The sequence below is a fragment of the Acinonyx jubatus genome, chromosome E1 (assembly GCF_027475565.1).
Source record: "Acinonyx jubatus isolate Ajub_Pintada_27869175 chromosome E1, VMU_Ajub_asm_v1.0, whole genome shotgun sequence".
Lineage (NCBI taxonomy): Eukaryota > Metazoa > Chordata > Mammalia > Carnivora > Felidae > Acinonyx > Acinonyx jubatus.
Window position 1 is genome coordinate 24,810,074 of NC_069397.1, and position 27,231 is coordinate 24,837,304.

General features: G+C 38.1%; 2 protein-coding genes across 2 annotated transcripts in view; one reads left to right on the forward strand and one right to left on the reverse strand.

The window, feature by feature from the left end:
- CHCT1 (CHD1 helical C-terminal domain containing 1) overlaps positions 1-15,765 on the forward strand; it is a 72,043-nt gene extending 56,278 nt beyond the window's left edge. The window contains exon 6 of the mRNA XM_015078458.3: positions 15,553-15,765. Coding sequence (XP_014933944.2) covers positions 15,553-15,629 — 77 coding nt within the window. The 3' untranslated portion in view covers positions 15,630-15,765. The remainder of the gene's footprint in view (positions 1-15,552) is intronic.
- Positions 1-16,503, reverse strand: part of APPBP2 (amyloid beta precursor protein binding protein 2) — a 47,563-nt gene extending 31,060 nt beyond the window's left edge. Inside the window, exon 1 of the mRNA XM_015078455.3 lies at positions 16,051-16,503. Coding sequence (XP_014933941.1) covers positions 16,051-16,188 — 138 coding nt within the window. The 5' untranslated portion in view covers positions 16,189-16,503. The remainder of the gene's footprint in view (positions 1-16,050) is intronic.
- Between the last annotated feature and the right edge of the window lie 10,728 nt (positions 16,504-27,231).

Here is a 27,231-nt window from a genome sequence, read left to right on the forward strand (position 1 = left end):
CTCCCAGTCTCCTATATTCCTGCCACATTAGCTTTCTTTTAGCTCTATCTCACCTCGTGAGTTTTGCACACATATGCTACTGCCTCCACATGAAGCACTAGTACCGTGATTCTTTGCCGGGTTAATCTATAACTCTTCCTAATGGTCTCCACTAATTTGTCACCTTCTCACAGAGACCTGCCCTTTACTCCCCAATCTAAATTCTGTTCCCTGTTACACTTTCTCATGACAGACTGTATTTTCCTCCATATCAGCATCAAGACATACATGCACACATTCACTAAACTTGTTCAACATGTCACTCCATTACACTCTACACTCTGTGAGGTAACCACTGTTATCACTATACCCCCAATACCTAGCACATTGCATAGCATTAGCTAGATATACATTCAATGCTTTCTGAATCCATAATCCAAATTGGTAACAATCTACTTTGGATGGAACTCAACCTCAGAAGAAACAAACAAAAAAAATCAAGACACAGTCTCTATTCTGAAGTTTACAGTTAGAGAATCAAATATTTAGTGTTGTTATTCTATCATTATTTATTGAAACTGCCCAAATTTAGCTAAAGAATTCAACACTTAGGGAAAAACCCCAGCTTCATACATAGTTACTTACTGTCTCCCAACCACACTGTGAGCACCTTAAAGAGAAACACTGATTAGGCATAATCTTATGTCCTTTCTCCATAGTACTCTATACAATAGTGCTCATACAATAAACTCTGAGAACAAATTTCAATGCAAACTTCATACACTAGTGTACCCTAGCGATGAAGAACATAAACTGCCAGTACCTAAATGCGAAAGTCAAGAACAAATTCTAAATAATAGATGCTTAAGTTGATAGACAAAAATAGATGTTTCCTATTAACATCTGATCTTTTACCAAGTACCCTGGCATATTCAGTACATGAAACTCATGGCTTACTGAACCTGTTTTATCTTTGTCATTTTTCACATCAAAGGCAAGAAAACTATAGCTAGAAATATTCTACTTATTTTCTCATTAATAAATATCAGGAACATTTGTGTAAGACACTGTGCTAGGTATCAGGGATATATTAGTGACTATGGTCATCACAGGAATACAAAGTAAGAGTTGTTCTCTGATCTCAAAAAATGTAGAATCTGTCAGAGCAGAAAGATAATGCTCATAGATTATACAATGGAGGTAAACAGAGTGTTTTAGTATCACAAATGAAGTAACTACTCTAAGAAGAATTTCAGCTGAGTTTTGAAGACAAACCGGAGTAAAGCTTCTGGCAATAGGCAGATGACAGCGACACATATGAAAACCTTCCAGCTCTTTTCCAAACAAAAGGAACTGCTGAATAAAGTTATCAGAAAAGAACTTTTGGATAAATAGCGGAGTTTGAAACCAAGAGCAAAAACTTCACAGCTGTCAAAACTCAAAAACAGCTGGGAAGGAAGAAAAACAGAATAGTTTATACCTCTGAGTGGTTGTGGGTAGAGTACAAAACACCAGATAGGAAGGAGTCCAGACAGCAGATCCTTGTAAGCAAAGGGACTTGGAGCTGAACTACCTGCCTAAACCAGGAATGAAAAAGTCAAGAATATCCACAGCCTTCAAAGTCTGCAGTGAAAAACTGAAACTTCAAACCTAAGATACATAGGACTATGCAGTCCCAATTCATACTACCTAAATGATTTACAGACCCCATACCCAAAACTTGGTATTAAAAGCTGAAATCTGAAATCAGTGAAACCCATGAAGCCCCCACAGAGACAAAGACTAAAACATCTAGAAGGGATGATGAAAATGTTTTATATCATGATCACTGAAATCCAGGCTACAGGAAAACTATGTACTGTCTGTAAGACAAAGGATTCTCTTTCTTCAACAAATAAACTGCAAAGATAAGAAAACAGATGGAAAGGCCACCTATAGATCAAAAAAGACTTAAGAGAGAGATCAACCAACAGCCAACCTGTAGAACTTATCTAGATCCTGACCCAAATAACCAAACTGTAAAATTACATACAAATTTCACATTTAAAACTGAAAATCAAATAACTGTATATTCAGTAACAGTAAGAAACTACTATTAAATTTTTTAGGGGTTGTAAGAGTAAGGTGGCTACTAAAACATTAGCAGATGAAATTATATGATGCCTAGATTTGCTTCCAAATACTATAGGAAAGGGGGATGTGGTAGAACAGATTTACCAAGACTGGCCAAAAACTGGTAACTGTTAAAGCTGGACAACAGACACACAGAGGTCTTCTATCTACTTTTGTGTTTAAATTTTTTAATAAAAGGTTTTTAAAAAATAATGTCTCCTTTATCTCTAAACAAATGTATCCTTCACCTCTAAAATAAATGAAAGTAACAAATTGTTCTATTTAATACACACGTACTATCTTCACTCATAAGATATATTTACTCGAAAAATTCTCTAATCTCAAAATTCATCTGAAATGTAGCTCTGAAAAAATTCACATTGTAATATAATATTTCCTTTGCTCTTATATTGTATATGATATGTAAATCCTGTAACTGATTACATTGGGGTCTCAGATTATAAATTCTTGGATTTAAGTGTCACAGAAGTATTTTAACATAATACACACATAATTAAAAGGTAAATGCTTTCTTTTGAAGACAAGACAATACTTAAATGTCTTGCTTATTAACATTTTAATTTCTTAGCTGCTCTACCCTCATTGGTTCCATGTCATACTTTTTTAAATTTAATTCAACTGACCAACATGATTATTCTTATCTTGCAGGGCAAATGCTTTGCTTATTGGCAAGTAAGTCCAAGAGGTTAATACACTCATATTATTAAAAAGCACAAGAAACAGTTAACACTCAAATAAGAGGGCAACCCTTTACTAAAGTTTAAATATGCTGTCCACATATGAAGATGCTATTACATCCACATCCATTTAACAAGAAACTAAGAGTTTTTTCCCCAATCATTATGAGGATGAAATCAGGTCTAGTATACAGATTCTCTAACTCTATCCCTCACTTGAGGGGGTCACTTGTGTAATTTACATGAGTATGTTAATGGTGGAAGAGGCTACCATGATATAAATGATCAAAAAATCTGGGTTAGTAGTAATACCTAACAACGATAACCAGCCATATGTAAGTCAATATGTGTCTGTGATCTCTATTATTTGGTAAGAAGTTTCTCAGCTTCTCAAAGCTTCATTACCAATCTGCGGTGAAAATTAGGTCTATCCAGGAGGCAGTAGAAAGACAGCAGTATAGTTCTAAGAAATACATTCTGTCTCTATATGGAAACTCATTCTGTATTGTAGGTAACCAACTTTAAACAATTTGCTTCCTCTGACTTAGAAGAATTACATGTTTTTAGAAAAATTACAGAATATGGAAAATAATGTATAAAAAGGAAAAACATTCACTCAATTTTACCATCTAGTGAAAATCACTATCAACATAATAGCACATTTCTTTTCAGTCCTTTTTCTTACTGATTTGCAAGAGCCTTGAGTATGTTTCATAAACTTTAATACTCCATTATGTAAATTAAAACCTTTTTCCATTTCACATTTTTAAAAATTTGTATTTAAGAGAGACACAGAGAGCATGCAGGGGAGGGGCAGAGAGAGGGAGAGAGAGAATCCCAAGCAGGCTCTGTGCTGTGGGGCTCAATCCCACCACCACGGGATCATGACCTGAGCTGAAATCAAGAGTCAGACACTCAACTGAGCTACTAGGCACCCCTTAAATTTCTTTATTCTAATTGCACTAATCAGCACCTCAGAAATCCTGAATATGCAGTATACAGTTCCAGAAAGAAGTATGAAAAGTCTAAACACTTAAAAAAATAAAAATAAAAATAAAAAAATCTAGGGGTGCCTGGGTGTCTCAGTTGGTTAAGCATCCAACTCTTGCTTTTGGCTCAGGTCATGATCTCACAGTCAGTGGGTCCAAGCCCCACATCAGGCTCTGTACTGACAGTGTGGAGCCTGCCTGGGATTCTCTCTCTCTCCCTCCATCCTGCCCCTCTCCTGTTCGAGTGCACACTCTCTCAAAATAAACAACAATAAACTTAAAAAAATAAAAACAAAAAAACTGGATGATACTCAACTATATTTCACTTAAGAAAAAAATCAGTCCAGGGCACTTGGGTGGCTCAGTTGGTAAAGCGGCCAACTTCGGCTCAGGTCATGATCTCATAGTTCAAAGGCTGTTTGAGCCCCGTGTCGGGTCTGTACTGACAGCTCAGAGCCTAGAGCCTGGAGCCTGGAGCCTGGAGCCTGCTTTTGATTCTGTGTCTCCCTCTCTCTCTCTGCCCCTCCCCTGGTCACCCTCTGTCTCTCTCTCTCAAAAATAAACAAACATTAAAAAAAAAAGAAAGAAAGAAAGAAAGAAAGAAAGAAAGAAAGAAAGAAAGAAAGAAAGAAAGAAAGAAGAAAAAAATCAGTCTGGAGTGCCTGGATGGCTCAGTTGGTAGAGCATGCAACTCTTGATCTTGGGGTTGTAAATTTGAGCCCCATATTGGGTATACAGATTACTTAAAATCTTAAAAAAAAAAAAAAAAAAAAAAAGGAAGAAGAAGAAGAAGAAGAAAAAATCAGTCTGGCTTCAGTGGCCAAAAGAAACAACAATGGCAATGATACGGATAATAGAAGGTATCTTATTATAGTCCTGATTTTAATCGGAATACTTTAAGTGTTTCACCACTAAGTATTCCTGTTTATATATATATATTATCTTTTAAGTATGTTTATAATGTCAATCTGTATTTCCTATTAAAAGTTTAAAGGGAGAGACGTTTAGGTTTTTATATTATGATGATAGTTCCCTGTCTTATTAATATGATGAATTATATTAATAGACACACTGATTTGTATTTGTTATTATTTAGAAATTCTGCCTCATGAATCACAAGTGAGGTTCTCAAGAGATCTTCTTTTTGTTGCTACTTTAGGTTTAGGTATCAGTGTTACGTTGACCTGTTTTGTTTTGTTTTTGAGGGAGGGGCAGAGGCAGAGGAAGAGAGAGAATCTCAAGCAGGCTCCAGGTCCAGCACAGGGCCCAACTTGGGCTGGATCCCATGATTGTGAGATCATGACCTGAGCTGAAATCAAGACTTGGACGCTCACTGACTCAGCCACCCAGGCACCCTATGTTGACCTCTTTTCCTTTTTTTTTAATTGGAAAGAATTAGGTTGGTCTGAAACAGGTTAAGTTCCAGTAGCATCAATTCTTCTCTGAATACACTCAAGAAAGTTCCTGAAGTCAGCGGTAGTTGTTTGCTTGCTGAGGGAGAAGGCAGATGTACAAAGGGAGAAATATAATTGTTCAACTTTTTTTTTTTAATTGTTCAACTTTTTAAAATGGTTTTTAGTCTATTAACTTCTTTGGTCATTTATATTTTCCTAGAAACATAATTTCAGTAAGGTTTTCAGGCAGATTAGCATAGAATTGTACACGCTCTCCTACAACTAAAGAAGCCATTCTACAATTTAAAAAGCTACTTTCCTCTTTCCAGTGTATCTGTGTGGTTTTATTATTTTCTTTCTTATTCTTAATTTTGAAAATGAGAGCTTTCACTCATGTTTCTTGATTTGGCTAGCTACTGAATCAACTATGTAATTAATTAGTTGTATTATTTTTTTGTATTAAACTACATGGACTTAGTTCTCATTCACACTGACAAATATTTGAATTTTTAGGCTATTTTCCTCTTAGGACGATTTCACATTCAGATATCCTATCTTAAAAATTCAATTTTTAACTCAACTGAGACTGGGTGGCTCAGCTGGTTAAGCATCCAACTCTTCATTTAGGCTCAGTCATGACCTCACAGTTTGTGAGTTCGAACCTCATGTCAGCCTCCACAATGACAGTGTGAAGGCTGCTTGGGATTCTCTGTTTCTCCTTCTCTCTCTGCCCCTCTCCTGCTCGTGCACATACACACACTCTCTCCCTCTCAAAATAAATAAAACTTAAAAAAATTCAATTTTACTTATTTTATGTATCAAAATAATACATGGTCATAAAAATCCAAGTATTAAAATAAAACAGAAAGGATGTGCAAAGTAAAAAGCAACTGCAATCCTATCCCTTGAATAAATACCATTAAAACTTTGTGTTTCTCTAGATTCTTTATTTCAACGCACATAGAAACATACACATATATTCTTCTACTTTAAAACACACGCACGTGTGCACGCACACACCCCTGGGTGGCTCAGTTAGTTAAGTGTCTTGACTCTTGGTTTCAGCTCAGGTCATGAGCTCATGGTTGGTGGGATCGAGTCCCATGTCAGGTTCTTCGCAGTCTGCTTGGGATTCTCTCTCCCTCTCTCTCTGCCCCTCCCCCACACTTGCTCGCTCTCTCAAAATAAATAAATAAGCATTTTTTTAAAAAAAAACACACAAACAGGATTATGTTATTCATACTACTTTATAAATAGCTTCTTATTCTCCCCACTTGATGTGCTCTGGCATCTCTACCTCAGTATATACAGCCTCCTCATTCTTTATAACTGCAGTATTATATTCTGTTCCTGTTTGATTAGCATTTAGTTTGTTTCCAATTTTTGCCATCATAAACAACATTGTAGTGAACATCCCTAAATGGAACTTTCCCACATTCACAAGCAGTCCTGTAGGATTAAAATCTGTAAATGGTATTGTGGTTAAAGGGTATGAATGATTTCAATCTTTAAGTTTGACAATCTGATAAAGACGGATGTTATTTTTTAAAAACCTTTTTACTGAAGCATAACATAGAGTGTACAACTCATATTTAAATGTAACAATAAATTTTCACAAAGTGAACACACATGTAAACCAACATCTAGATCACAGAGTATTATCAGAATTCCAGGCACCTCCCTTTGTGACCCTGTGTAATCAATACCCTCCAAAGACTAAAAAAGAAAAAAAAAAAAAAAGATCCTCTCCTGACTTCCAACACTTTTGATTAATTTTGATCGTTTTTGAACATTAAATAAATGGAAAAATACACAATATACCCACAGTTTCCAAACTGCACCAAGGGTGCCTGGGGACTGCAAGTTATTTTAAATTTGAGAGAAACGATATTCAACATCTGTATTACACCATGCCAACTACTAGATTGCTATATTCTTTTCAGTGATGTCTAATCTTTGTTAATAAGCTGCCATTTTCAGTGGTTGCTATAATAATAAGTAATGTGTAAAAATCAACATGGAACAGAAAATGAGGGTGGTGGGTGTCCAATCTGATTCCAAGATTTGAGAAGTTGTACAGTGCTGAAAGTATACATCCCATTACTAACTAATTGTGGTTATTTAAAAATGAAGTAAAAGTACTAATTTTTTTTTCAATTTTTGTGCATTATTTTAATGGCTCTTAACTTGTTGGGACGTAAGTATTACTAAGTTGTTCATATCTACTACTTAATAAACAGAACAGTTTAGGTATTTCTTTTGGCCCACAAGTGCCATGAACCAAGTACCATGAAGGGAGAAAGTCTGGGAGCCTCTGGTGTATATTCCTGTCACTGGTTTCTTACAGTATCACTTGTAAGATTCATTCATATTGTGTCAAACAGCTGCAATTCGTTCATTTTCATAGCATAATATTCCACTACATGACTATTCCACTACTTACTAATTCTACTGATGGTGTGTGTGAATTTTAAAAATTTAAATTCCAGTTTAGTTAGCATACAGTGTTATATTAGTTTCAATGTACAATATGGTGATTCAACAATTCTATATGTTACTTAGTGCTCATCACAATGAGTGTACTCTTGATTCCCTTCACCTATTTTAACTACCCCCCCCCCCACACCCATCTCCCCTCTGGTAACCATCAGTTTGTTTTCTATATTTAAGACTCTCTTTTTTCTTTGTTCACTGTGAATGTTCTTAAGTGTACATTTCTTGAAGTGGAATTGCTGTGTTCCAGAGGATGTATATGCTCAGTTTTAGCAGACAGGCTAGTTTTCCAAGATAGTTCATCAATTTACACTCCCAGTAACAATGTTTGAGAGTTCTGATTGCTCCATGTCCTAACATTGTTTTGTTTTGCTTCATTTAGTCATTCTGAAGAATGTACACTACCACAGCAATTTCCCAAAATGAGGCTGAGCCCCTTTCATGCAATCATGATTGCTTTCCAAACACTTGCTTGGTCCTTTGAATATTGGTCTTTTTAGGTGCCTATTCAAGTTCTTTTCCCATTAAAAAAAAGGGGGGTATATTAATATTAGATGCAGGATATTTGTCTTTTTAGGTGCCTATTCAAGTTCTAATTCTAATATTAAAATATAGCATTGAATATTGGTCTTTTTAGGTGCCTATTCAAGTTCTTTTCCCATTAAAAAAAAAGGGGGGTGTATTAATATTAGATGCAGGATGAGTCTTTGATCAGGCATATGTCCTTCAAGCATCTTCTCCCACTTCTACCCACTCTTCATGATCTTAATGGTATCTTTTAATGAATACATGGTCTTAATCTTAACATAATCCAATTTATGAAATTATCCTGATGTTTGGGCCATTTTGTAAATATATCTTTGTTGACATAGTGAGAATTGTTTTCCAAATTTAGGTCAGCAAACCATCCAAAAATGATCACTGCATATGGTGGTAAGGTAAAATCATGATACTTTTCCTCCTATATGGATATCTAATTGACCAGCACCATTTATTTGACTTTCCTTTCCCCACTGTACCACTGTGTTACTTTTATCATAAATCATGTGACAGTATACATATCAGTCTGTTTCTGGACTGTTTTATTCCATCAATCTATTTGTCTATCCATGTGCCAATGCCACATTAATCTTAATTGCTACAGCTTGATACTTGGTAGTGTGAGTCCTCCAGATTTTTTTTCTTGTTCCTCGTGATTGCTTTGGCTTGATTCTGCATTTCAGTTGAGCATCTTTTGATGTTTACTGGCCATTCATATCTTCCTCTTGTATGAGCTGGCTGTTCAGGTGTTCTGGAAATGAGTTGGTTATTCTTCACATACTGATTAGTATTACATCTTTCTCAATTAGAAAATACACCCCTTATAAACATTAAAAAGAAAAAACAGGAGGGGGCACGGCACCTACGTGGCTCAGTCAGTTAAGCATCCAAACTCTTGATTTCGGCTCAGGTCATGGTCTCACAGTTTGTGGATTTGAGCCCTGCATCAGGCTCTGTTATGACAGTGCTTGGGATTCCCTGTCTCCCTCTCTCTCTCTGCCCCTACCATACTGCTTAAGCTATCTCTTGCTCTCTCAAAAATAAATAAATAAACATTAAAAAAAAAAGAAGAAGAAGAAATATAACCCATGTGTCAAATGCTGTCATTTCCATAGTCTTTAAAAAAATGCTTACATTTTTTCCCCTACTTTTTTAATGTACTTAGAAGTACTGATTTTTTTCCTTCTAGGTTCTGGTTTCATGCTTAGAAAAGCCTTCTCCATGCCAAGATGGCATCACAGTGTTGGCAAAATGAGTAACGCAGGACTTCGTCTTTTACGTTACGTATTTTTATAATGTTTGACTTTTTAAATTTATTTTTTTTTTATGTTTATTTTCAGAGAGAGAGAGAGACAGCGCACATGCGAGTGAGATGAGGGGCAGAAAGAGAGGGAGAGAATCACTTGGGGCTCAATCCCACAAACCTTGAGATCATGACCTGAGCTGAAATCAAGAATCGAATGTTTGACTGAGCCAGCCGGTGCCCCTATAATGTTTGACATTCTTTACATTTGTAAAGCGCCTTAATAATTTCTTCAAAGAAGAAATTTCAGTCATTTCCCACAACAGAATAATGGCCCAATAATTTATTCTGATACTTATATGATTTCATTTGCCATACTTAAATCTTTAATACACCTGGAAGTCATTTTAATATATAGTGCGAATATATTCCCCCAAACAGCCAGCTGCCCAAGGTATTTTATTTTCCCCAATTAAGGCACCTGGGTGGCTCAGTCGGTTGAGCGTCCGACTTTGGCTCAGGTCATGATCTCACGATCCGTGAGTTCAAGCCCCGCGTTGGGCTCTGTGCTGACAGCTCAGAGCCTGAAGCCTGCTTCGGATTCTGTGTCTCCCTCTCTTTCTGACCCTCCCCCGTTCACGCCCTGTCTCTGTCTGTCTCAAAAATATTTTCCCCAATTAAAATACAGCACTGTTGGGGCACCTGGGTGTTTCAGTTAGTTAAGTGCAGCTCAGAGCCTGGAGTCTGCTCCAGATTCTGTGTCTCCCTCTCTCTCTGCCCCTTCCTTGCTCGCTCGCAGGCATGCTCTCTCTCTCAAAAGTAAATAAAGCATTAAAATATAGCATTATCTCTGGGGTGCCTGCCTGGGTGGTTCAATCAGTTAAATGTCCAACTCTTGATTTCGGCTCAGGTCATGATCTCATGGTTTGTGAGTTCAAGCTCTGAGTCAGGTTCTGTTTTGACAGTATGTAGCCTGCTTGGGATTCTCTCTCTTCTTCTCTCTCTGTCCCTCTCTGCTCGCTCTCTCTCTCCCAAAATAAACTTAAAAAAATTAAAATATAGCATTGTCTCTTTACTTAATCATTTAACAAATTCTTTTTAAAATTTTGTTTTAATGTTTATTTTAATTTTGAGAGAGTGTGTGCGTGTGTGTGTGTGTGTGCACACGCGTGCAAGCAGGAGGTGGGAAGGGGCAGAGAGAGAGGGACATACAGCATCTGAAGTAGGCTCCAGGCTCTGAGCTGTCAGCACAGAGCCCGATGCAGGGCTTGAACCCACAAACTATGAGATCATGACCTGAGCTGAAGTCGGCCACTTAACCAACTGAGCCACCCAGGCGCCCCGTATCATTTAACGAATTCTTAAATGTGCTTTCACTTCTATTTAGACTGCCTACTATGTTCTATGAATCAATTTATCTCTCTGCTGTTCTTGTGCCAATGCTACACAATTTTAAAATATGTAGCTTTCTAAGGCGCCTGAGTGATTCAGTTGGTTAAGCATCTGACTCTTGATTTCGGCTCAGGTCATGATCTCAGGATCAAGAGATGGAGCCCCACGTCAGGCTCTGTGCTAGGCGTGGCAGCTTACTTGAGATTCTCTCCCTCTCCCTTCCCCTGCTTTTGTGTGCACACGCGCGCGCGCACACACACACACTCTCTCTCAAATAAATAAAATATGTAGCTTTCTAATGCACTGGACTACATTATAATGCATATGTCTCCTAAATATTGTGCATCTTGGAAATTTCTTTGACTCCTTTATTCTCATGTAAGCAATTTCTCCAGATGAACTTCATATTTAGTCACTTTCCTGCACTGGTAAAGTTTTGAGCATCTGATTCATATATCAGATGAATTCACAGCTTAAATTGAGATGAGCTGACATTATAACATATTACCTTACCATCCAGAGATACATGGTATGTTGGGCTATTTATGTTCTTTATGCCCTTCCCCCATAAAGTTTTTAGCTCTCAATTTATTAATCTGAAGAGCTCATTATATGAAAAGATTATTAATTCTTTGGCTGTCAAATATGTTGCAAGATTTTTTTTTCAATTTGTTACCAGCCAATTTTAAAAGAGTACCAAGGATATTAGTTGAGGCTTTATATAGCTATACAACAGAAATATACATAGAAAAAGAAAAAATTGACTCTAATACCAAGTAAAGGCATTAATTTGTATGGTTTTCTGCATGAGACAAAGCCAAAATCATTGAAGTTAAGACTAAAAATAATAAATTGGGCCACCTGGGTGGCTCAGTTATGCATCTGACTTTCGCTCAGGTTGTGATCTTGCCATTGGTGAGTTCAAGCCTTCCATCAGGCTCTCTGCTGTCAGCCCAGCCTTCTTCGGATCCCCTGTCCCCACCTCCTCAGCCTCTCCCCTGCTTATACGCTCTCTTTCTCTCTCTCAAAAATAAACAAACTTAAAAAAAAAACCTAAAAATAATAAATAGAACACACTGGGGCATCTGGGTGTCTCAACTAGTTGAGCATCAGACTCTTAATTTCAGCTCAGGTCATAATCCCAGGGTCATGGGATTGAACCCTGTGTCAGGACTTCATGCTCTGTGGAGTCTGCTTAAGATTCTCTGTCTCTCTGTCTCTCCCCCTCCCCCTTCAGCCCCACTTGCATGCTCTCTCTCAAATTAAAAAACAACAAAAAAAATTATGGGCACCTGGGTGGCTCAGTTGGTTAGGCATCCGACTGTGGCTCAGGTCATGATCTCACAGTTTGTGAGTTCGAGCCCCCGCATTGGGCTCTGTGCTGACAGCTCGGAGCCTGGAGCCTGCTTCGGATTCTGTGTCTCCCTCTCTCTCTGCTCCTCCCCCACTCATGCTGTCTCTCTCTGTCTCTCAAAAATAAAATAAAAAAAACTTTTTTTTAATTAAAAAAAATTAAAAATAAATAAACAGAACACATTACTGAAACACCTCACCTAGCCAAAACTTAACTCTATGGCCAATTTTGTAATTGGAATAGGACACAAAACAGACCAGTCAGCAGTTAAAAAGATCCTAAACTTCATTCTTTAAAAACCCAGCCCTTCACTCTATATTTGCTTTCACTTGGTACACAGCTTTACAATTCCTTCTATTTATCTTTCCATTTCTATACCTAAATGGTTGAGCACTCCTGGTTAAAAGCTATACAGATTCAAAGACATTATTTTACAACATATGGATTTTTATTGAACCATCTATACCACCTGTGACTTTTTAAAATTTTTATTTTTTTTCCACCTGTCACTTTAAAAAAATATATTTTCTAATGTTTATTTATTTTTGAGACAGAGGGAGACAGGGCATGAGCAGGGGGAGGGGCAGAGAGAGAGGGAGATACAGAATCTGAAGCGGCTTCAGGCTCAGAGCTGTCAGCACAGAGCCCGATGTGGGGCTCAAACTCACCAACTACAAGATCATGACCTGAGATGAAATCAGAAGCTTAACCGACTGAGCCACCCAGGCGCTCCTCCACCTGTCACTTTTTAAAACAAACTGTTAATAAACTTCCCTTCCCATATACATCAACAGCCACTTCCAACTTCGGTTTAGCTTCCCTACATAGAAACCACACCACTCCTATCCCTTACTCTCAGCAGATGATCTTACCTCCTTATTCAGGATAACCATTCTTTGCAAACTTAGCTATGCTGACACCTGAAGTCCCTAACTTGTTCCATTTGATCTTAGAGAAAAAAGTACTCTTTCTCCAACTACAATTTAAGACCCATACCTTAATTTACACATGGTGAAGGAAGAGGCAAGACTCTTAATTAATTCTCTTGTTCCAGGTCTCCACTCCATAATTCATTTCCCACCTAACTTATACAATTAAACTCTCATTCCATTTTCAGCCAATAAATTCAGCCAATATATTCTAATGTCGTCCATGCTTTAAAAAAAAATCCTGGGGTGCTTGGGTGGCTCAGTCGGTTGGGCTTCCAACTTTGGCTCAGGTCATGATCTCGCGGTCCATGAGTTTGAGCCCTGCATCGGGCTCTGTGCTGAGAGCCCAGAGCCTGGAGCCTGCTTCAGAGTCTGTGTCTCCCTCTCTCTCTGCCCCTCCCCTGCTCATACTATGTCTCTCTCTCTCAAAAGTAAACATTAAAAAAAAAAAAATCCCTTCACACTTTACCCTTTCTACATATCAACATATTTCTCCCTTCCTTTCCTTAGGGAAAAGTCAGCATGCCTATTTCACCTTCCATTCATTCCATTACCCCATCTCCTAAAGCTTTATGACTCTGCCTTTGCCTGAAGCTACTCACAAAAATTAACAGTGACACTGGACTACAACAATCAAGAGGAACTGGGTATTTTTTTGGTTCCACAAATACTATGATTTTGTCTATAACTATGCCTATTGATGGAAGTTGGGACTGCTGAAGGAATCTGATTATGAATTTCTCCTTGGCTCTAAATTGGATAAAATTGGAAACTATAAGCAATCTCTTAAAATGCTCAAAAACTGGGCAAGGGGTATCTTATATTTATATGCATTAAAATGCTTAAAAAGCATTTTATATTTATGTACCAAAACGGTGTTTTAAAGCAAGAAAAATTCCTTATATTTCTATCAAAGATTCAAGTCCAGGGAATTAGTTCTATAAACGTCTTTCATGAAATAATCGATTATCTCAAAATGCAAAATCTTCTCGAGCAAGAAGGCAGGATAGGTAGGAACTAAATACTAAATATTAGACCTTGATTAAATTACTTAACTTTCTCACCCTTAATACAGGGTTATACCTTACTCTACAGTTTAACTGTGAGGATTAAACAAGACGTGTAAAAGCACTTAGCACAGTTCCAGGAACACATTAAATACCTTCCTTCACTTTAGCGCAATGCCATACTCCAAGATACATACAACTATTTAGAAGTAAAAGTGTACCAAAAAGAAACAATATTAAAACTTTGTGAACTATTTGAAACAGAAAATGTGGCAAAAGCACCATCTGTTTATACTAATAATAATCTTCAAATGAAAGGCTTCAAGTAGAAGCACAAGTTACTAAAAGATGTTCAAGTATTTTGAGGGAATTCAACTACTAAACGTACTTAGCTTGAATTTCCAATGTTCTCCTCTACGGAGTGTAAAAGATTACATAAAATTTAATAAAATGGACAGAGTAAGCATACACACAAAGCTGTAGTTTCCCAGGTTGAGAAAGACAAATCTAAACTCACCCTTCCTTGGGAGGAATGGATCTCAAATATACAAAGTTTCCTTAGATATACACAAAAGCAAATCAATGTATCAAAGGGATTTGAATGAATGGAGGCTTTCTTTACTTTAGGGGCCCAAATAATAAAATGAATAACCAAAACAAATCCTCTCCAAATATTTATGGGGGGAAAAAACATTTTAATTATTAGAATTGGTGTAAAGCAGCTGGCTTGAGTAGAATGTAGCAAGTCAGTTGCTTTCTGAAAAAATATTGTGGGGTGGAGAAGGTGGGCAATCTTCCCAATAAAACAACTACCATAAAACCCCATGCATACATAAGAATATACACATCTGTTAAATATCAATTTACACTGTTCTGCCAACTTAGTAATCAAGAGGAAGTATTTAAGATCTAAAAAATAAGTCATATTCCACTTCTGGTCACATTTTGCACGGGTGGCTACTGGCAAGTAGGGGTTATCTACGCAGATTCAAGGCAGTGAGGACTGAATAATAAATCTACTGTTCACTTTCAAATGTAGGGGGAGAGGAAAAGGGAGGCTCCGAGTCCGTAAAGTATCTCCTCCCTCTCTAAACACTGCAAAAACTGTCCAAGTCTAAGACATTTACCCCTGAAACTCCTTGGAGAGTGACTTGGGAGACTTTTTGTTCAGATTTCTGAGGGGGAGCTATTTAGGAATGCGGCAAGATTGCAACTTTCAAATACATGAACGTAACTTTAGAATTTAAGTATTTTTTCTTTCAGGAAAGATTTTCCCCCTTTCCTTTCAAATAGTTTACCACCACTCACATATTAACAAAATCTCCAATTCAACCCCAAGTATAAACAAAAACCAAAGTTTAAAAAAAATGCCAATAAAGCAGACAACTACTTCTACTAATTCCTCATCTCCCTCTCAATTAGGAACGAAGAACACGAAAGGCGAAACGAACACGAAGCAGAAAAAAAAAAAATGCTTGGCAAGAGGAGAAAGTAAGTAGGAAGGAGGGACAAGAGCAGAGCAAAAAGTTCAGCTGATGCTGACACTTAATATGGGTAAAAAGGGAGAAAATATTCTGAAGACACAGGTGAGAAGTAAAGAACTGAGTGGGACAGGGGAGCAATAGAGAAAGTCCAAGCAAAAGGCCTATGGGGGTGGGGGGCACAGTGTTGGAGGGAACACCAAAATACGCGGAAAGATTCATTAGGAAGAGATACCAATCAAGGCCCAAGAACTTGAGAGACAGAGGATATGGAGACAGAGTATTCCTATCCTGGCAACCACGAGACCGCGCCAGATGTCTGGGGAGGCGATCCTGCTACGAGGGGTGAGGGGTTAACTGCGGGGGCTCGCAGACGTGGAAGGGGGTGCGGCCCTAGGGGTTGCAGCAGGGGAGCGGAGAGCAGGCCTACGGTGCGTACCTTGTAGTAAACATCGAATTGGATGTTCTCGGGCAAGGAGCGGATGTCTCGGCGGGAACGGATGTAGTTGTCCACGACAGCGGAGATGGCGGTGTTATACAGAGTCTCTGGGATCCACTCTAGTTCCACGGCCGCCATCTTCCTTCCCTCCTCCTCCGCCTCCTCCGCCTCCTCCTCCCGAAGGCCCCCGCCTCCCTCCGTAGCGAACTCCTCTGCGGCCCCGGAGGATTCGGACGGGCGGCGGCAGCCACGCGGGCACACGGCAGAAGCGCACGGCCACCCTGGCTCCTTCGGGGCGAGCTGTAGGGCAGCAGCGGCGCACCCAGGCCCGGGAAAACAGCGGCGCACGGATAGAGGGAGAGCCAAGCCCAGGCCTCACATTCCGGGTTTGAGAGAAACCCGGGTTCCGTCCCAGCACCGAGCTCTGCAGGGGCGGGGCTGCGTGTGCGGCGTCATGACGTCAGCGCACGCTGACGCGCAGGAGGGAAGGAATGCGGCAGGCGGAAAACTTGGGAAGAAAAGAGTGGTGGTTCTTTTCGCAGAGAACGTACTTTCCGAAGGGGCCGCAATTGGGTGGGTGGGGGTGGACTTTTTACACTAAGACGAGTAACGCTCTAGCATTCCCGATTACACGGGCGCGTCAGTCGTGCCACGGGAGTTCCTAGGCATGGACCGTATCGCGGCTCAGGTAAAAGTTTGGATCCTTCACAAAAGTGCACAGTATCTGCACACTGAAAATTGGGCATTCAGGGAATTCATATGGGTCTCAACACCCTTCTTTAGATTCGGGTCCTTAAGCCAACTTACGAACCTTCGGTCGGTCCAGGAACTAAGAGTCGGCATAGGTCATTGTATAACTAACCACTTGCATTTTTGAACTTTTTACAATGTTTTCTTTTTCCAAAGAAAACTTACAAACAAAAAATAAGAAGAAGAAAACTCCTGCTGTAGAAGAATTTGGTAGGAAGGTTAGCCTGATTATGGAATTACAAATAGTGGTGAGAGAAAAAGGGCTAATTGCTGGCTGTGTCAGGGGTCAATGGTGAGATAGAAATCAAGATTTCAATTTTCTCCCATAATTCTAGTCCCAGCCTCAGGGGATTGTTGAATAATTGAGAAAACTTGTTTCAGCTCCCTTCCTTACTCAGCCTGAACATCTGCTATTTATGTAACTTAATTTTCCAAGTCGGCCATCTCAACAACTTTATGCAATATCTTTCTGCTCTAGGAATTTAACAAGGAAGTTACTGGCCGTAATTGATGACACTGTTTCATAGTCATTTTATAATAATGCAAAACTTGGAGACAATAATGATAATATGTCCTGACATTTAGAGCTAAAGGAATTGGAAGTGGTTCTTGGAGTTCACCTTGGTATTTTTATGTTAAATGTCTAAATAATTTGGCAAAAAAGAAACACAGTTCTTTTCTCAGTCTATACCAGTTCTATAATCCATGAATCTAGGAAAGCTCTGGTTGGCCTTAAGGTAGGGTTGCAGACTGAGCAAGTAGAAAAAATATATAAGTGCCCAGTTACATTTTAATTTCAGATAAACAATGAATGGCTTTTAATATAAGTATGTTGTGTACAGTAGTTTTACGCACCCATTTCAAGTCACTGTAGCACATAAGTTTCTTCCAACAAATTCTGCATCAGGAGTTCTTAGATCTTTTGAGGCTGTTTGGACCTTTTTCCACAAAAATGTATAATTATCCGTATGTTATCCATGCAAATGTTGCATGGGACATACTTATACTAAAAAATTATTCATTGTTCACCTGAAATTCACATTCGAATAGGCATCTGTATTTTATCCAGCAATCTTACCTCAAGAGATCCATGAATGCCCTGAAATTGAATGCAGATGTTCTAGGAAATTTTGACTGAATCAAGACCTGGGCTCAAGTCCTATAAAAAGATTGAGCTGTGTCAGACACATTTATTGATTGCTATATGGACCTTAGATGCTGCTGGGCAGAGTTAGACATCAAAAATGTATATAGACAGAGGGGTCTCAATGGACAAACAGGCCTCTTGATCCCTTCTTCATTGTTTTAAGATTGAAAGTTATTAAAATGTGTTTGATGGACTGGGAAGCCCTGACCAAGGGTGACAGGTTGCCTGAAAGGACAGGACCCCCAAGAAACAATTCAACATGAGGGTTGGAGGAATCGGGACCAATAGCTGGCATCTGTACAAAGGACTAAGCATCAAAGGGGAGCATTGACTCCAGAACTAGACCCATCTGCAGGTTTGGGCCCTCAAGAGTTGGCTTAACAAAGAAACCAGTGGAAACTAGGCTATTTTTCTTGTACACTACCATCAACTGAGGGAAGAACGGTTCTCCCTTGTGCCTAGGAAATTAATGAGTCCCAGCAGAACTTGGATTTGAACTCAATAATTATATAAATAATGTCTTGCCATATATTGTACAATAGCATAGCATCTGAGTTTTCAGTGGTCAGGGCCAGATCATAAAGGGGTTTATATGTAATGCTAATGGACTGGGACTTTATCTTAGAGATAATAGGAAATCCTTAAAAGATTGTAAACAGGGAAGTAAAAGGATCAGATTTATGTGTCAGAAAGAAGACAAATCATCTATGATGGAAGAGCCAGAAGGTCCAGAATCATGCACTCTTAGCTATAGGAGGGTAGAATACAGAAGAGGCCTACTAAATTGACATGACCACCTATACATTTGATGGACAGATGTCCCTTTTATCACGAAGTTACCTCTACAGTGCACCAAATCCTCTTTAAGCCTTGGTAGCCTCAAATTTGGCAGAAGTCTTTCTAGCATACAAAGCTATATGAGGCATGAACCTGGTCCAAAAAGAATCCTAAGAGGCAATCTACATCGTGACCATTTTTAAATTGCAATTACTCCCTTAATCGAGTTGTGGGGTCTAAGTACCTTCCTTTTGAATGTGGTTAGATTGTGTCTGCTTCAACAAGGAAAGTTCAGCAGAAGTGATGCTAGGTCAGAAAAAGCCATACAGAGTCCACTTTGTTCTCTGGAATACTAATTTTTGGATTCCTGAGCCACCATATTAAAAAGAGGAACTACCATGAGGCAACCATGCTCTCAAAAAACCCAAGCCACATGGAGATGCTATGCGTAAGTGCTCCAGTCAACAATTCCAGGTGAGTACAACTTTTGAGTCATCCCAGCTCAGATACCAGTTATTTCAGTGAAGAAGCTTCCAGATGATTCCAACTCCCAAGACATTTGAGTCACCCTAAGCCAGTGTTCCCAGATGAGGGCTTAAGCACCATGGAGCTGAGACAAGCATCCCTGTTCTGCTCTGAGTTCCTCACCCACAGGAGCATAATAAAATGATTGTTAATATACCACTAAGGTTGGGTGGTTTATTATGCTATAGTAGATCACTGGAACACCCCATTCCAGCCCCCTAAAGTTCAGGAACGCAACATCTTAGACTGCATATTGAACCTATTCCCTTGCAGGGCTACATATTACTAAGGATATAAATGCATTCATGAAATGATACAATTCACAACCCATGCTAGACAATCTTAACTTTCTGATGAATTGTCCAACCATAGAGTATCAGCATAGAGACAATTTTTGTCCTAAATTTGAAGAATCTTTTTCAGAACCCTCCAAGTCTAAATCCACATATTCAACACCCATTAGCCACAGACCAAAAATCATATGGACCTCAGAAATAAGATTGTCAAGGCACACCTATGACATCACACATCATAGAGGCAAAATGACTAGGTCATGTAACTTGCAGCCACCGAAGAACAGAGCAAGGGTTTGTCAACAAGTTCTTGTCATTTGGGAAAATAATGCAGATAGGAGATTCGGCCCAATTCTCATTCCACTGTACTATTACCCATATCCCTAGAAAACTTATGCTGCTGATGCTGGTCCATTGTATGGAATAAAGGCTTACAGATCATTCTTGGAAAGACAGACACATAATAATAATAATACAGTGTGAGAAATACTGTGATAGTTTGCACAGGACATTGTGGGAGTACTAAAGAGATACTGAGTTGGTTTGGGATATAGTAATGCTATAACGGTTCCAATGTAGGTTAGTTCTCAAAGTATTTTTAGTTGCAATGAAATTCATAGGAAAAGAACATTTGAATAGATTCATTTGAACAATTATAAGTAAGTTCATTTTGCCATGACACTACACCACAAATTTTGGGGAAATTTCCTAATTATCAGAATGTAAAAAACACATGGAAAAGAGTGAAAATTGTAGTTCTTCAATAGTGACGGTGAAAAGTTTTAGCTTTTTCAATGAGGTAGAAATAGGAACAAGGTAAGTGATATAGTAATAACTCTTGAGCCATCCTAGAGAAATGCCATTATCCTACCTGAGTGATCCCATTCACCTCTAATGCCCCACTGAACATTTTAGTTAAAATATACAAATGATACAGATTTTTAACCTAGATGACAAAATGTACAGTGAACACATTTACTGAGCTTAACAACATACTGAAGAGCTTAGGTCCAGTTTTGGATTTTTAAAGTATGATATATCTATAAGATACAAAGGCAGACTTGGGAAAGGTTTCAAGTGTGGGAAAAAAAATCTTGATGATTGTTTATGATAGTTGAAGACAAGAGAGTATATAAAAAGAAAGGAAGACTGTGTATTCCAGAGAAGAGAAAACACTAAGAGATCACATTATAATCTACCCTGTAACATCTCTTATAATGATGTCTTACGTCAATTATATCATGCATGGATGCCTTATCTCCCCAAAGCGCTCATTAACATCTTGAGGACTGGACCATAAATAGTGTGTGTTTCAGATACAAAGCCTTATGTCTTGGTGCACTAGCAGACATAAAGTGAACATTTGGTAATTAGATTGATAAATGGCCTTCCTACCTCTCTTTGAGGGGGGGGGGGCGAACCACACAATTTGCTGCTTTGTAAAATATTTATTTTACACTCAAATTTTCAAAAACATACTCTTTAAAGTGTTTTGTTCCTTTTTTAAAAATTGTGGCAAAATATACATAACATTAAATTTACTATTTTAGCTGTTTTTAAATGTACAATGCATTAAGTACATTCACAGTGTTGTGCAGTCATCACCACTATCCGTTTCCATAACTTTTTCATCATCTCCAACAAAAACTCTGTATCCATGAAACAACAATTCCCCATTTACCCCCTCTTCCCGTCCCCGGTAACCTCTAATCTGCTTTCTGTCTCTATGAGTTTGCCTATTCTAAGTACCTCATATAAGTGGAATCATGCATTTGTCCTTTTGTGCCTGGTTTATTTCATTTAGCGTGTTTTCAAGGTTCATCCATGTTGTAACATGTATCAGAATTTCATTCATTTTTTTTTTAAGGATTTTGTTTTTAAGTAATCTCATCCAGCCTGGGGTTCAAACTCACAATCCCAGGATCAAGAGTCACATGTTCAACGAACTAAGTCAGCTAGGCACCCCTATTATTTGTTTTCTGTTTTTGTTTTTGTTTTTTCTACTTTCATTCTTTTTTAAGGCTGAATAATATTCCAATGTATGTATATAATACATTTGTTTATCCAGTCATTTGTTCATGGCCACTTTTTCCAACTTTTGGCAATTGTGAATGACACTGCTATGAACAGAAGTATACAAACATCTGTTTGAGTCCCTGTTTTCAATATTTTTAGACATATACCTAGGAGTATAATTGCTGGACATTTTGGTCATTTTACCTTTAGCTTTTTGAGGAACTGCCAAACTGTTTTCCACCCCCATTTTATATTCCCACCAGCGATTCACAGGGGTTTCCATTTCTGCACATATTCACTAACACTAAAAAAAAATTCCATTTTTTCATTTTTTGGATAGTAGCCATCCTAATGACTGTGAAATGTATTAGAATATTTTTGTGTTCCACCAAAATTCACGTTAAAAATATTCAAATTCCAACTTAATTTATAGATGTTTCCTCAAGTGTTCAAATAGACGTATATATAAGGATGTTCACACAGCTTATGTGGTTATCAGTTTTAAAATATGTACAGCAACAGTCCTCCCCCTCCCTCCACATTGAGACAGCAGACAGAATGGTTCTATGCCATTTGTTTTTAGTGAGAGGACATGGAAGAGGGAAAACAAGGAACCTTTTATTTGCCTTTGCATTTTAAAAGTCTAGGCCCTGCAGGGAAACAGAAAGAACTTATATGCATGGACAACTCAGTAGATTTGATCAGTAGAGCTTCCCCCTCCCTTACACCAGCCAGTGTCCCAGGAAAAGAGAAAGAATGAAGAGGGAAAACCCAAAGTAAAATGATGATTGTTTATGATAGTTGAAGACAAGAGAGTATATAAAAAGAAAGGAAGACTGTGTATTCCAGAGATTCCAGAGAAAAAGAATAGGAACCTGATAATGGAGGAAGTGCCCTACATGCTGTACCCTGACCACAACTACCCTTCACTTCCACATCTCTGTATGGATCCTAGAGTAGCTATGAAAAGAAGATTTAGGGTGGTCTGAGTGCAGAAGGTTTACTTTCATAAGCAGAATCCAGAAAGGCAGTGAGAATGTACAGTGAGAAGGGCTGCCTGATGACAGGCCCAGGCAGATGAGCCTAAGAACATCACAGGGCTCTCCAGCATGATAGGAGAGTAGTAGAATGACTTTCTTTAATTATTTGGGGGTAACCAGCATTTATGAAGGGCTTTCAGCATCCCAAGAGTTGCTCAGAACAATTTCTGTGCCCAAGAACCTTACACAGCCTCCCAGAGCTGGTCACTGGCTGCCTGTCACAGGGGCAGAAAATCCAACGTACAGAAAGTGCCCATGAGGGAGGAGAAAGAATTTGTTTCTTAAGAACCTCTGAGATCCAGAAGGAGAAAAGTACAGCAGTGATGGGCATGGATTATGGCAAAGATCTAAATAGGACATTGACATCTTGAAGATGCTGATCATTAGCCAGATAAAACAGCTTCAACCCTTTTTGGTTCTCAGATCACATGACTCAAGATTCAAATTCCAGGAATAGAGAGTTTGATTGGTTAGCTTGGGTTACATGTCCACCTTTGGCCAGGGGAGTACAAGGCAATATAATTGACTATTCACCAAGACTATATCAAGTAGAAAAGATTATTTTTACATTTTTTTAATTTATTTATTTATTTATTTATTTATTTATTTATTTATTTATTTATTTATAAATATAATTTGTTGTCAGATTGGCTAACATGCAGTGTGTACAGTGTGCTCTTGGTTTTGGGGGTAATTCCCATGATGCATTTGCATTTTAGTCGGTGGCTCAGTCGGTTAAGTGTCTGACTTAGGCTCAGGTCATGATTTTGTGGTTTGTCGGTTCGAGCCCCATAAGACTCTGTGCAAGACAGCTTGGAGCCTGGAAACTACTTTGCATTCTGTGTCTCCCTCTCTCTCTGCCCTCCCCATCTTGTGCTCTGTCTCTCTTTCCCTCTCTCAAAAATAAACAAAACAAACAAAAAACATTAAAATTTTTTTAAACATTAAAAAATTTTTAAGATTTAATATTTTAGTTTATTTATTTATTTTAATGTTTTTTTATTTTTGAGAGAAATAGAGGGAGAGCAGGGGAGAAGCAGAGAGAGAGGGAGACACAGAATCTGAAGCAGGCTCCAGGCTCTGAGCTGTCAGCATAGAGCCAGATGCGGGGCTCGAACTCACAAACTGCAAGATCATGATCCTGAGCCAAAGTTGGATGCTTAACCAACTGAGCCACCCAGGCACCCCAAAATATTTTCCATTTTAAAGATTCTTTTAATAAAGGGAGGACGTGCTTTGTTTCCAGAGAGAAAGACAATAATGTAAAGATGTGATTTTTACTTTATTCTCAACAATTTCACGTCATTTTTATGGTCAATATAGCATATAGTTGGACTTTATCTTTTAAAAAGATATATAGATTCATATTAATAAGTGGTATATATAATTTTGCTCTAGTGATCATGGTTTACATTTTCTATCATTGTATATTCTTGTTTCCTTTCTTTTTCCTGTCCCTTTGGCTAAATCAATTTTTTAAAAATCTGTGTTGTTTAAGTACTGTACCCTACTTCCATTTTTAGACCAGTGAATTTTACCTTTTATAAAATAATAGTTATTGTTATTTTCTAATTATAAAAGTTATACATACCCATGAAAAGAAATTTGGAATAAATAGAAAAGTAGGAGAAATTTTGCTGTAATCCCACCATGTAGATGTTAATCACTGTTAATATCTTTAAACTTTTTATGTCTTTAAATTTTTTTCAAAGAAGTAATGCACACTTCCTGTAACAATTTCAATTAATACATGGCCACCATAGTGGACATCTTTTATTTTTGCTTGTCCTGTATCTATTTCTTCCTTTTCTGGTAATAATATCCTGATTTCCCTTTGAGGAACTCTCTCTTTCCCTCATTTTCAGTCCATATGTTTCAGATGGGACTGATCCCACCCCTCAGCTCCAAGCACAAGACTCAGGTTTGGTCAGTGATAAGGACCCAGGCTAGACTAATGAGAAACAATTCTAGAATATTGATTGAAACTGTTGGGAAAAAGAAATTCTCTTTCTCTGCTGTGACAAATAGAATATGGTGGAAAGCATACTGTGTGACTTCCAAGGACATAGCTTCCACTCAGTGTTCCCCTTGAATTATTCATTCTGGGGTAAGCCAGTCACCATGTTATGACTCCTATAGCTTTGTGAAATGGACCTGAAAAGAGGAGCTGAGGCATCAGCAATGTGAGTGAACCATCTTGAAAGGGGGCCCCTCCACACTCAGCTGCGATTTCAGAAGACTGCAACTCCACCTGACATCTTGACTGAATCTTCATGAGAAATCCCAAGCCAATGCTGTTCAGCTAAGCTCCTCCTGACCCAAAGAAACCTTGAGAGGCAATAAATGTTTGTTGTGGCTTTAAGTGATGAAGTTTTAGGGTAATTTGTTATGTGGCAATAGATAACTAATAGAAGACTTAAGCCAATGAGAACATGGCATTCCCAGGTAAACTCTATTAGTTTAGGAACAGCCATATTACTAAACTGTCCCAAATCTACCAAAGGGACAGGCTTCCTTTTCTTTTTTTTTCAAATAGTTAAGTGAGCAACTCTCTTCCACTTACCCATAAACATTAAAACCTATATTCAGATTGTAACTGGCAACCATCCTGTTATCATAAAGGAAGCCTAGTTTAGGATGAATATAATATTGCAGGGTACAAATCACACAGATCAAATAAAGTGGGTCCTTGGTGAAATCACTGAGCTATAGAAATAACCATAAACCCCTCCTTAACTTTACCCTTCCAGTTATATGAGCCAATACATTTCCTTATCATTTTACCCACAAAAGCCTTCTTTTGTTGGCACATGTTTTAATATAAAACATCTCCCTTTATTTTCAAACTGTTTTAGTCATATTATTTCAGGTGTGTCTTTGGGGATTTTTCTTTTCTCAACACGAGTGCCTACAAATGGGAGAATTTACTGCATTTACTTTTATTGTACTTAAATCATATCTATTCTTATTATTGCTATTTTGGCTCATGCATTCTATGTATTTTACTTTCCTGATCTTTAGTAATTTTGAAGTCCTATATCAGTGGTTGCAAATTGATAGTTTATATTCAGCCCACAGATATGTTTGGGTTTTCTTTTTGTTTTTGTCTTGGCCTCATAGAGTATTTAAATTTTTTTGATCTAATATTTAAAATTCTGGATATTTCACATAGAAATTCAGGTATCTGTCTAGCCACACTTGAAAAACCAGAAGATCTATAATAAGGTGCTCCTAGCATGGCAACAATCATCTGGAACTAAATGGTGGCTGGTCCCCTATAGGAGGTATGTGCCCTCTGGTCTACCATATTTCTCACCATTTTGTGTTCTTCTTTTCAAGGTGGAAAGTAAATCTCACTTTGTATTTATAATCTTTGTTTGCACTTTTGTTTTCTTATGGTAGAACATGCCTCTGTTCTCATGGTATGATCATTTTTATTAAAGACTGAAGAGGGCCATTGCCGTGGACTGAATTGTGTCCCCTGCCCCCCATATATATGTTGAAGTTCTAACCCTCAAGTGATAGTATTTGGAGATGGGGCCTTTGGGCAATAATTAGGTTCAGAGGCAGTCATGAGAGTGGGACTCTCATGACGGGATTAGTTCTTTTATAAGAAAAGATACCAGAGGGCTTGTTCTCTCTCTGTTCTATGTAAGGACACAACAAGAAGGCAGCCATCTGTAAGCCAGGAAGAGAGCTCTCACCGGAACTAGATTATACTAGCACCTTGTTTTCAGACTTCTGGAAACAGAAGGCTTCTGTTTTAGCCTCTGGAACTGTGGGAAAATAAATTTCTGTTGTTTAAGCCAACCAGTCTATGGTATTTGTTATGGTGGCCTGAGCTGAACAATACAGCTATGTTTCAAGGGGAAAAAAAAGGTAAGACTGCCTACTTCTATGTTACCTCTCTGAGCCCTGTGGACATTTGAGTTTGCAATTTTTGTTTCTGTCCTTTTTCTCTTTTACATGTGGTTACCCATAAATTGTTAAGAATTATGATGGGAAACAACATTTTTTATAACCATCAAGATACATTATCTAATTTTTGCTCCCCTATAAACAATTATTTTATTTTATTTTATTTTATTTTATTTTATTTTATTTTATGTATTGGTTTAACAACAGAAACTTATTTTTCTCACAATTTTGGAGGCTAGAAGTCTGAGATGAGGATGTTGACAGAGTTTCTCATGTAAATCTTATATCACTTTTACCTAAATTTATTACTAAGTACTTTCAGGGTATTTTTGCTATAACTAATAATTTCCACTACAGATTGACCTATATTTTTCTAAGTATTGCTGTAGTAGAAAAAAATGGGTTGATTTATGTTTATGTTTATTCCTTCCATTCACATTACCCAATTTTTTTAACATTTTATTTTTTTTTTATTTTTTAATGTTTACTTTTGAGAGAGAAACAGAGCACAAACAGAGGAGGGGCAAAAAGAGATGGGGACACAGAATCCGAAGCAGACTCTAGGCTCCAAGCTATCAGCACAGAACCCGACGCGGGACTTGAACCCACAAACCATGATATCATGACCTGAGCTGAAGTCGGATGCTTAACTGACTGAGCCACCCAGGTGCCCCCACATTACCCAATTTTTTGATGGATTCTAAACGTCTTTATT